Source organism: Colletes latitarsis, chromosome 10 (assembly GCF_051014445.1).
Source record: "Colletes latitarsis isolate SP2378_abdomen chromosome 10, iyColLati1, whole genome shotgun sequence".
Lineage (NCBI taxonomy): Eukaryota > Metazoa > Arthropoda > Insecta > Hymenoptera > Colletidae > Colletes > Colletes latitarsis.
This window is the reverse complement of record NC_135143.1, coordinates 22,800,016-22,813,092: the sequence shown is the minus strand read 5'-3', so window position 1 is coordinate 22,813,092 and position 13,077 is coordinate 22,800,016. Positions and strand designations below refer to the sequence as shown.

General features: G+C 39.7%; 1 protein-coding gene across 1 annotated transcript in view; it reads right to left on the bottom strand.

Moving 5' to 3' along the window:
- Positions 1 to 13,077, bottom strand: part of Sol1 — a 556,981-nt gene that overhangs the window by 417,649 nt on the left and 126,255 nt on the right. Inside the window, exon 3 of the mRNA XM_076774500.1 lies at positions 9,774 to 9,954. Within this exon, the coding sequence (XP_076630615.1) occupies positions 9,774 to 9,954 (181 nt within the window). The remainder of the gene's footprint in view (positions 1 to 9,773; positions 9,955 to 13,077) is intronic.

Here is a 13,077-nt window from a genome sequence, read left to right as displayed (position 1 = left end):
TTCGGTTATCAGGACGGATGTCTCCATTAGAGCCATTATTCGTTCCCCTCGATTCATCACGCAATGATACTGTTGTATTTTAAGGACGATTATGATTAAGAACCGCAACGCGTAGCGTTTGCGTGGGCTCCCGATACCAACTAATCGATTACTTTACCGACGACAGCGTGTCGGCGCTGTTTTTCGAGTAAGCAGAAAACACATCTCGCTGAAATACATCGCCCATACACCATCGAAATTCCGTTCCACCGTATCGAAGTAAACCATCGGCGATTCGTCTTAGTCACTGGGAATCGAAAAACATCGACAACGAATGTTCCATTTCCTCGATTCGTTATACGGGAGTGTTTTCGAAGTAGCCGTACGAATAGTCGAGAGTTTCAGAGCTTAAATGCCTCTAGTCCGTGCTACTTGTAAGCAACAAGGTACCGTTTCTCTAGAGTTGCACGAATTTTATATATATTCTACAATTTCCATGAAGTCTGATTTATAAATTTATTTAAAAATTTTTTACGATTCTTTTATCGAATTCTATGCCTATAGAATGAGCCTTCAAATGCTCCAAAAATGTATATAAAAATGCTACCGGAACGATTCCAGCAAAGACTCTAATCGTTCGATCGATATTATCAGCTTATAATTTTATTAACGAATTTTTATTCTAATTCTCTCAGAGATACAGCTTGTCCCAGTTGCATAGAACACTCCGTTTAATGAGTAACATTAACCACGGACTATCAAATAATTAGTTCGAATTATGATTGCCTTATTAGGCATAAACCTGATTCACCACAGATCTGAATGGTTCATGAGCATCCGGCTATTGAACAGATCGGGGTCGATTATCATACGTTATCCATTTCTCCTCGCCAGTCACTATCCGATCCCTTACTTCGACGGAATAACGTCGAAGTACTGAACCGCACGCTTCACATTGTCGATTCTTCGGATTTTCGTTAAGCTCGCGAAAACCCCACTTTTCCAGCTTCTTGACTTTGCCAATTTTCCCCTGAGAGTATGGAAACTGTCACAGCACTTATGGCAAGTTATTCGTGTAAAGTCTTTAACGATTTCACGCGTATCTGCCTCGATTAGAATCTTTTTTAAACGAAAAGATTATATACAAATTGGAAATTTCAAAATTAAGTCGATTAAAACATTCCAATTAAATTACACTACAACGAGTGTTTATAAGATTGAATTTTTGTTCGTTGCTATAATTTACTGAAAATCTACCGAAAGGGGCTTAAGTGATACAGGGTTTAAAAGTTTAAATTTGTATTTGTATCTTATTTTCGCACTCGACAGTACAATAACTCTCTTCCTCGTTAAGTCTCGGGATTAAAACTCGCATTACTATGAAAATCCGTTCAACGTAAAATCGAGTTACTACAAGTGGATTCACGGACCATCGCTTAACGATAATGTCGCTGCGAAGTCTGCCGATAATTAGAATCACAGATACACCAAGGGACTTTACCCTCCACAGAAACTTGGAACGGTACATCTTCCATGCACGTAACTCGCACTAGAGGCGGCTTAATATTGACGCCACTGGATCCAAAGGCGAAGTTTCCTCTCATCTCCGAGGGATTTTCTCAGCTTTAGAATATACTATAGTTCGCGGCGCTGTGTAAACGATCGCCATGCCTCTGCACGCCATATTAATAGGGCCATCTTCATGGACAGTTTAATATTGGATACGATGTGCCTGGACGATGCTTAGAAACAGATACGATTTATAGTCTCTGGTGGTGGAGGATTTGTAAATAGAATCCCGTCTAGGAAGACCACCCGCGGGATAGGCACGTGCCCGGCATAAGTCAACCATACGAAGAATGTGAGAAGGATTCGACCAGCCACACTGGCGAAAATGTTATTACAAATAATAGTGTGGGCTATGATTTCATTGTCTACCATCTTACTAGCGCTGTGAAAATCAGAGTTGGGCTTTTTATCGCCGAAATATTTCATCGATTGTTCAAACGAATAATTATTATCGCCGTCTAAAGAATCTTCTCAGTTTATTTCTCTCTCACCGTATTACGATAGACCTGGTAATGCGTATTAAAAATAGTAAAACTTTGCACCCTTATAATTCCGAAGCAACTCATATTGTATCCATAATTGTACCACTGTTAGAAGCGGGAAAGCTTCCCCTTTAAAATGGTTTTTGGTTTTTGGCGACCCGACTTTCCGTTTTCGAGATATCGTCGTGTAAAGGAAAGCGCTTTAATTTCCACTAGCTCCGTCTCCGTCTATCGCTCGAACCTTTCTCTCGCTCCCGCGATATCCGTCGTAGGACAATCGAACAATGCGTATCAAAAATACTAAAACTTTACGTGTTTGCAATTCCGAAACTACGCGGGATTTATTCATAATTGAGCCATCGTTAGAAGCGGGGAAGCCTCCCCTTTAAAATGGCTTTTGGTTTTTGGCGATCCGACTTTCCGTTTTCGAGATATCGTCGTGTAAAGAGAAGTGTAATTTTTTAATTTCCACTAGCTCTGTCACCGTCTAACGCGTTGAGCCTCCTTCTCGCTCCCGCAGTATCCGTCTTGGGACAGTCGAACGGCGCGTATCAAAAATAGTTAAACTTTACATGCGTGTAGTTTCGAAACTATTTACGTTATCTTAATAATTCAACCACTGTTAGGGGCGGAAAAGCCTCCCCTTTAAAATGGTTTTTGGTTTTTGGCGATCCGACTTTCCGTTTTCGAGATATCGTCGTGTAAAGAGAAATGTATTTTTCTAACTTCTCGTATCTCTGTCTCCGTCTGACGCGTCGCGTCGTACCTCCTTGTCTACTCCGCGTACGTGACTATCGTGACCTAGTGCCGGCGTAGTATTTCCAAGAATTTACTACGCACTGTTTACTATTTTCACGCGCGCGAGCTCATTGATTTGAATGAAACGTAAACAAACTTCGGACCCTTCTATCTCCGTAACTAGCCGCCGCATCGACTTGAAACTAAAATCGCTATATCTCCGGAACTAATGAAGCTATCGACTCTCACAAACGCTCATTTTAAAGGGCATTTCATCCTCTATCCGATGAATGTAACAGTCATTATAATTTATGTTATCTTCTATGTTTAGTTTCACATTTACTTTGACTCTTCACTGTTCCAGCAATTTCTATAGATCCTCTTGCTATAATCCGTAAGCTTCGATCGACCGGTCCCCCGGGAAACCCAAACACCGACGCTTGGATTGCTCCAAAGAAGTTTTCAACCCTTCTCCCGCTTCTCGATTCGAAATTTGTGAACGGTCGATTCACGGCGGGCGATCGTTCCCCGAAACGTTTTCGCGTTGTCAGTGGCACGAACCTGCCGAGACCGCAGAAATTCCCGTGCAAGCGATCATCTTCCTGTCCCTAGCGCACGGGGATCCCGTACGCGGAAGCGACGAGCATTACCCAATTGTTTGCCCATGTTTCCGACAGTCTGTCTCGCCGTGTCGGAAGTTCCAACGGCAGACACGGCCCCGTCGTACTTCGACGCATAATGCATGTCGGCAGAAATTCTGGCGCATATTTGCATACATAATCGTTGGCCTGCATCACGCACGGTCGTCCCGAGGAGCCGCGGATGCTGACCGATCGATCGGTCGACGGCAGTTAATTAAAATGCATCTGAAACACGCATCGCGCGAATCATTAATATCATTCGGCGCTCCGTTGCTCTCGTCTACGACGGGTCTTGTTAATTAACCGTCGGCCCTCCATTGTGCTCGTCCGAACAATCGACGCAGCGGCGATATTACATTTTCAGACTCGAGACGGCCAGAGAAGAAAATAGAAAGGCTAGATGATAGACGAAGAGAGGGGAGGGAAAAAAAAGAACCGTGACCGCAACTTCACAAAAGGGAGATTCATATTCCGCTCGGAGAGACAGCGGCATTCGGGGCGGAAAATAAAATCGGAACGGTGCTGACCCGTCCGCGGAAACGCTCTCGCTATATGCAGGAGAACGTTCCTCGTTTCGGAGCGTTTAAGGGAAACACCGCGTGGTAATAAATTCAAAAAAATAAAATCGATCTCTCCTTTTTCCATTTTCCGAAAGACGAACGTTCGAAAATTTGAATTGAAAAAATGAAAGCATTAAAACTGTCCTCTCGATTTATAAATATTTCACTTCGTACGGTTTGAAGAGAGAAATATCGATAGCTCGCTACCACGTTTCCACCCACAAAAGTCCACGACGCATGTACTCTTTGACGAGCTGATGCAAGTGACGTCAAGTTGAAGAGAAACACACCCTTGATAATTTCATGCATCAACCACCCCTTAAGACATTAGGTGCCGCAGACTGCCCTCTAACGACCATAGTCGTCGTTCGCTTGTACATCATGAGCGGCCTCTTATAGCGTCGAAACACCCTTTATCGGAATACAAGTCCCGCTCAATTTAATTTCCATCCGAATTTGTTTATTTTTATTTATAAAATGACACAAACTCTTCACTTTTAACCATACTCTGAATTGTTCTAATAAATCTCCAAATGTGTCCGCTATCGAGGCAAGTCGACTTGGAAAATTCAATTATTTCTCGTTAAAATTTTCTATTAACCGACTTCTACTTGTCTCAGCGCGACGTCCCCGACCCTTCCCGCGCTCGACTGTTCTAAACCAACTGGTAAACTCCGTGATACGCATTCGAAATACCATCTGGAAAGTCTGGAAGTTCCCCCGACCTACGTGCAAGCAGATTTTCTTATCAGAATAATATCTCCGGTAAATTCTCAGCGAGGCTCGTGAACGCGTTGGTAATGGGAGGCACGAATTCTGTTCGGTAACAGAAAACGGGGTTGGTATTTTGGGCGATGCGACGCTCGTGGTTGCAGTATATTGCATCCGGAATACGCTCGCAATCGTACTGGCAGCTACTGCGAGCAACTATCAAGGGAACATGGCGCGCAACTATCGGGTAATCAGGCTCGGTGTTGCCTCTACGATGTAAGCTGGAACGCCTCTTATCCGTTGATCCGTTTTCTCGCGAGACGTAACAGGGTCCAAGAATGCCCGATTGAGTTTTGGCTCTGGCGTTACCTGCACCGCGGACTTTGCTAATTCTCCGACGGAAGATCTTCCGTTCGTGAGTTCTACGTAAACTTAATCACCGCGTAAGATTCTGGAGCAGAGATCGGCCAAGTTCTTCTAGAAAGAACCGAACGATAAAAGCGTTGAGCAACAGGGACTACGAAGTAAACAAGAGTTGCCCGTCCTATGCAATAATTAATATATTGGTTTCGAGAGTTTCAAAATTTTGGAGATTTTCAAGATTTCAATTTATCCATCTCTAAAGCAACAAGGACGATTATAGCGGGGTAAATGAGGACCGTTGTTCACGCGATTTCATGTCACTAATTACACTCACTCTCTCTGTAAACGTGCAAAACGAATGTACCTACTACACACAGTGCAAAAGTAAAAGATCATTTACCACAGCCTATTTCCACTGAATATTTAACAGGATCGACGACATTACGTTTAAAAAATAACTCTTCGCAATTATCGATGGAGTCTACACTTTTTGATGGATTTTATTAAAACATTTTAAACGAAGATGGGGTTCTCTGTTTGTTATTGTACGTTTGTGCAAGTCTTAAAATTTATAGCTTGAGAATTGAAAGATCTATCGATACGAGTCAAATATCTTTCTAAAAATGAATTCGTTATAGACATTTTTATGAACTTAAGGATGTGACATTATCGCGTGAGATATAATGGACGAGCATTGAATTTATTTGTTGATCCGTTTTCTCGTCAGACGTAACAGGGTCCAAGCATGTCCGATCGAGTTTTGGCCTGAGCATTACTTGTACCGCGGAGGTGGTAAATTCTCTAACATGACGTAGGTACTTCCGCCAACGAGTTCCACGTAAGCTTGATCGCGACGTGGAATTCTGAAGGATAATGCGATTTTGAAGGAAATCGAGTTAATCATTAAGTTGGAAGAAACTTTGTGTTAGTGGTTCCGGTGGATGGGAAACGATATTTCAGTCTATTAGAAATTTAATTTTGTTATTTCATCGTATCATTTTGTAACGTTCAGAGGAAGCAAGAAAATCATCGTATTAAATGACATTAGGGAATGTTTTACTATCCAGAGAAAAGGTTTATTTACCCGTTTAATATAAAATTTAATTCTCCGTAAGATTTAATCAAGATACTAAAAACCAAAAAATTATTAGAATTAACCACCATCGTCCACGGACCTACGGTGCTATTATAAAACATGGCCACTCTATACATGATTAATTTTTTCTATATACGTCCACGTATTTATCTGAAATTACAAATTTATGAAATGACCTGATATTTCTCTTGTCCAATATGAACGAATTCATCGTTTTATAATTTAATTATTAATGCGTGAAATGCAATCGTCCCTGTTTTCTGTGACGAGATATTTAAAGAATGATGATTTATAGATTGTGTGCGAACTGTGCAAACAATTTTAATATTTTATTGCGCAGCATGGTTTATTTTAAAATATGAAAGCGTCGGTCGATAAGTCATCGATTACAAATCGTAGCTTTTCCCAGGCAGCTTGTCAATCTGCACCATTATATACTTTGTCTTCTTATATAATTTCCATTTGAAATTGAATAAATTTAAACTGGAAATAAATAGCACTGGCAGATATGTTCATTCTTTCAATAGCAGAAATTTTCTCTGGACTTTATATAAATCTGTAGAAAAGGATTTATAAAAGACCAGAGGTAAAAATAACTGAAAAGATAACTATCATTTTAGTGGTGAGATTTCTAAAGGTAACAATTATTTCTCGTACGTAAATAGTATTATTTATTTTATTGTCATCTTTCAATTTAATTCAAGTTCCCGATTAGTTTATTATGAATTCTGCGATATAGTTTGCAAACTACTTGTTTCGTCGAGTATGGTCGAGTTAATCGCTGAACCAATATCATCGCTCTATGGTATACACAACAGTCTGAACCAAACTCCCGAGAACTAAGTTCCGAATCTATACGAATTCGACGAAATTGGTCATATCTTAGATACATGCTCTGGCGAGGCTGGAAATTGACTAAATTTGCGCGCATACTAGAGTTTGAACACGGCTCGAATTAGACTGTTTCGTTTTAATGGTCCGGTTAAATCACAATTTAGGTTCGATACGAGCACAATTTGATCACGGAGAATTTTCATTGTCCTGAAAACAGAGAACGAGAATACGGAAATTTCTTTAAAGTTGTGCTTTCATTAGACACGGTAAATCTGACACTCAAGAAAATATTTTTTTAGTAATATTCAAATTTATTTATGCGATTATTAAAATATGAAATTAAGACCTGAATAAAGCAAACTGCAATTCTTTTGCATTCTTCCTCATATTGTATTCTACAATAATTTACTTGATTTTACTTTTAAGTGCTCGTAACTAAAAGAAAAAACTTTTTCCAGTGAAAAAATGATAATGACTTTCTCTTCTTTTATTCACAAAGTTACCGTACACTACTTCTGGTAGAATTCCTAAACAGTAGCGAAAGGTAGGTGCATTTCTCGTAGAAAATCATATAATATTAAACCTGCGTATTTCTTATTCCCCGAGATTGCACGACAACATTATAAGAATAAAACCAATAGGTTTCGAATAATACAGAGTTCCTTCCGAGAAGGAAATCCTCTTTGAACCTTGTCAACGGTGAATCCTTATTACGAACCGAAGGAACGTTTTGTTGCTCTGGATTTACACGTGTGCGCAAGCAGGTAACTCCGCTACAAATTGGGTACCCGATTCTCTCTGCTTCCAAAGCTGCTCTTTCCTGGAAAACTCGAGAGCCGTCCGAAGTCAGCGCACTCGCAGTAACGCACCTCCGTCTAGGGACGAATCGCATTTGGAATTCAATTCCGCAGAATGGTCGTTACTCGAGAAATTTCCAAGTGTTCCGTACAAAAATACGACCACGCGCGAAACACAGGAATGTAACGACTTCAAAGATGAAGAATGGGCCAAACCGCGTTCGTACCGAGCGATCCTCGCCTTAAAACAATCATTTTTGCACCGGATTCAAACCGAGAAATCGTCCTTCCTACTCTATGCTTATTAAATTATCAAATCGCGACACTGTACTTGAAGTAGTCACAAACGTTATGGAAACGTGAGAAAGTATTCTATGGAAAAAGTCGATGGTTGGAAAAATTGAAAAGAGCGTGCCAATTCATCGGACCGAAGGAGAAGCGAAAACAGATCGTGAAAATGTCGAATGTGACGTAAACGAGACGCAACACATGTAACGCGTCTAAAATCGCGAGTTCTACATCTCGTAGTTTCCAGCGAACTTTGTTAGAAGAAAATTTGCCGCGGGAAAAATTGGAATTTACACTTTAACCTGTCGAAGTTTCGTTTCAGTTACCCGGGAGTAAATAAAAGCAAGATCGCGACTCGCCGACGAAGAAACTTCTTCTTCGCGATCCGAGGATGTCGATATCGGAACGAGTCGCATCTTTCTTGTTCCTTTTTCCGCGAACTACGTGCAATTTTAATAAATAACAATCCGCCGTGAACGTCGAGGATAAAATGTTAAACGTTCGATGTCAATACGCGAGGCCGTGTGTATATTTCAGGCATGCAAGTTGTTCTTTTCACACTGCAAACTAAAATGACGCGAAAGAAGGAATTATACCGTTCTCGTTTTAAGCCTCTCCCGGCCATGATACTCGATAAACTGCGAGATGTCCTCTCCGAGCACTGTATTAGGTACCAAAGCGGATTCAGCGAGCTTCAAACAAAATCTTGCATCTGTTTTAATAAGTGAAACTTTCCGTGTACAATAACAGGGAGCGCAGCGTCACGACTCTAATACCCTTAATAGGGAAGCAGTGTAATAGCTTGTTTTTGTTCAAGAACATCTTCGGTGCAAACGTCGACGCGCCTATTTTCTAGCTACGTTAACTTAAATGTCGAGGAGAATTACATTTTATTTAGAAATCACGAGCAAACGCTATTTATAATTATTTGGAAAATTTCAACTTGTGATTTAAGTTAATAGTCTTGATCACTGACCTCGTATTTGAGATATAACACGTTGAATTTTATGAAATTTCTTAGAGAAGTATTTGACACGTATTTTTATTCTTATATTTGAGGTTGAAAATTTTCACTTTTTAGGCCTTTAACAGATTTTAGATTTGGGAATTGTTTTGCATACGACGACTATGAGTAGCTATATCGTTTAACATAAAGGCTGCTACTTCTGGATCACTACCAAATCGCATTTTTCCTGTATGATTTATTCGAAATTTCAGTCCAACTTTCGCTTGTACGAATATATACATAATGCAAGTTTCAGTTCGACCACCTTTTGCGACATTTTGTTGCGAGAGAGCTGCAAGTTGATTTCTAACCTGAATACGAGCGCAATATAGGTATTTCGTAGCAGATTCGTTAGAGAAATGTTTCCAGAATAACGGGATTTTCACGTTGATTAAATTAATTACAATAACTGTTCCCGCTCGTTATAAAAACTCCTCGCGTAGACATATTAATGAAATTACATTTTCCATTTAAAAGTTTCACCTTTCATCCAAACCATAATATATTTAAATTTCAATTATTAAATTTTGAAAGTAGAGAAACGAACTTTGGTAACATCGACGAGTGTTTGATTTAGGTCAATCATATCGAGACTCTGTTGATTCATGGACGCTTTCGAAAATAAATATTCTCGATGCATCGTGGAGTAAGAATTTGTAAAAATAGTGATTCGTGCATTTTAAGACACATTTTAGAAAGGGTTACTCACTTGGGTCGCGTACGACGGATATTGAAGTGATGAAACGATAGCTCGACGATTTCATCAGGTTGACCGATGAACGTGTAAAGCAGGCAATCGATATTCGATGGATATTGCTTGGGATAATAAGGGGATGTAAATGTGCCACCTTGAGGTTTGTCCGAGCTGCTGTAGACAACGCAGGAGCAACCTATAACAGACATTGCATCGTTGCATCATACTATCGTGACATCATAGCCTCAGATATGCACAAAGCAATAGCGAAATAGACACAACACTCGAACGTGAACCGATATCAGATTCATTTAATATTGAATACATAACTTAGAGAAAGACATGTTAAAGTTATTCGATCAAATATTATATTAAGCTGTCCGCGAATTAATTGCAAATTTTACAACTTTTACGAGATTAGTAGATGATACATATTATTATTATATAATTGCAATGGTATAATAAATTCATTCATTCGTGAATCTTTCCCTGTTAAAAGTTCTGTGAGTATTGTTTTTTTAGAACCACAATCAGTTTTTAATTAGTCCGATAATAATTGATTACACAAGAATTTCTTTCTTTCTTCGAGCATCTCGAATGTGACGGAGCAAACTTCGACGGAACTAAAATATTTGAACTTGAGTTTTCGTTCGTGCTTCGATTGTAATTTTCGAGCGATCTAATAGACCGCAATAAAATGGAAATGGCGTAAATTTTCAATATTGCGGCGCAATGAATACCGCGGGTATAGTAATTTTAATGCCAGGACATAAAAATTTCATAGTAATGAAATCCGTCATCCGACAATATCCCGAAGTAATGCCCCCCCAGCCCATGGCCCGACGAAACTTTTCTTATTTCCAAAATGAACTCGTCACTTTTCGCATCGATCTCATCCACGCCTGGCCACGCTTCTTTCTATAATATCGACCCTACGTCAATCCCGAAGAATCAAATTAAAGTTCGGCGTTGCCGTGAAGGAAAGGCGCCACAGGGGACTCGTAACTTTCGTGGAAAACTTTCGACGGCGAGCAACAAAATCATCGATTACTTGGACAGATGGTTCGCTGGGTTAATGATCGATCGCGAACAATCGACAGAACCCTCGTTCTCGAGACCGCTCCTTCGTGCTTCGCCCTTTCAATCCTTTAATCAATTTTAATCTTAGCGGTGCCCGTCGAATTCTTTTGTACTCGAATTAGCTATCGAGTTCATAAAAATAAAACCGAGTTTTAGAATTTAAAAATACTTAAATTTAATTTAATTCAAGCATTTTTAAAGTCTAGAGAATACAAAAGAAGTCGACGCGTATTCCTAACCCCAGATTAAGATAGATTAAAGGCTCGAAATTCAAACATATATTTCTTTTCAATTTAAAAATAACATGAGTTTACACGAATTTCAATAGCAAAAAATGAACTCTCGTTCCTTGTCCCCAGTGATCTTAAAAGTTTTGATTACTAACCGCGAAAAATTTTACACGGTTGTAAACTGATGGCAGAAAAGTTCTGGAATTATGTCGGCAGCTTTTTCTATAATTTAATATAATTTTTTATTTTTCAATTTACCGTCTCGTCGAGTAGTCTAACTTCAACTCCTATCGCCAGCGTTCCTGCAACAGCTCACTGGAGAATACGAGGAGAACCCCATGGTTAAATAACGGGGTTGACACTTGAGTTATACCGCCGGTACAAAAGGTCGAACAGTCCCTTCCAGTTTTATGGATCGGGGACTCCATTGTAGCTAGCAATACGAGATAACGCGGAACGAAACTCACGCATCCTTTCGTTTTTTTCCAACGACGGAATTCGCGAGCATTAAAACGAATAAAATGCAGGCTGGATTATCAGCTTTGTCGGCGCAGAATAGCCGCAGCCATAATGAAAGAGAACTAAGAAGATTGTGTTGGCAAAATTTAAAGAAAATTTGGCAATATTTCCTGCGCTCACAACGCGTAAACACAATTTTGCATAGATACTACCTACATAGAAAATACATTCAAGATCATCTCCAGGCATTTTGCAAACTTTATTTACGTAGAGTTTCTTAAACGTGAATTTTGATGCTTGAGATTATTCGAGCATTAACGTATCTTCCAACGTTTTTAAGATAGTCAAGTTATATGGGACAGTTTCTATAGTAACGGTATTAAATTATGGAACGTCTGACGATGAGAACATAAAAGAATGCTCATTAACTGGTATGAGAAAATATGATGTATCCGTGAAGAAAGTTCAGCTGGCTAGAAAATTCCTGTTATAAAGGTTGAAAGTGTTATAGTTGAGCCATCAAACCTTAGCGGACAATTTGCGAACTCCATTCCCTCCAGTGATATGGGACAGAAGGTACATACTGAGGCGTATGAAATATAACGCGAATCTCTTGACACGTGAAATATCGCTTTACTTAAAAAAAAAGAACAACGATATTATGAAACTCGAGATGGAAGGTGACTTGTGTTGCGATCCTTGCAAAATTGTCAGTGTCGTACGCGTTTAGCAAGATATTACGAACTTGCTCTTCGCGATAGAACAGGTGAACACCGTCGTTTCTGTATTCGTTGAAAAGACCAGCGCTTCTATAAACATTCAACCTTGGACAGAATATTTAACTTTTATTGTTCAGCTTTGATCGATTTAAGAACAAGAGAAAAATGCAAAGCAATTATGACTTAACTTCGATACACGATTTTCCAGGTAATAATATTCGATCCTCGACATTGTATCGATTAAACGTAAACACTCGCTTCTTAATCTCTATAATCACGAAAATCACGGTATTTGTCTCGCTGCATTACCGGGGTGAACAATATTTCCTTCCCAACTTATCGACTTTTACAACAGTCCATGTCAGATCGTTATCGGATAAACCAGAAAAATACTATCAAGGTTTATGGCCCCCTATTATCGACGACACTCTAGATGGCCTAGATGCAAGGTCGTCTGAACGATCCACGAAATGTGGGTCATTACAAGACCTCGTCGATACGAGTGCAATAATTTACCCGAAACAATAACACCGACCTTCCCTTGAATTGGCCTGTGCCCGTAATTGAACGCGTAGTTTAGTTGATTATTCCCGTATACGTGATCAGCTAGGATTCGTACAAAGCGACAGGACTGATCCAATTAAATGGAATTTAGAAGAATGGCAATGCGATTAAAACCCCTCCGGTGACTAAAGTCGAGTTATTTATTACCTATTCCTTAGGACCGTTTTACATTAGAGTCGAGGCTTGTGTTCTGGAGCCAAAACTCTCCCTTCGCAATTTTCACTTTAGAACAGTGAAATATTCTATCAATAGTAATGCTCGTGTCAA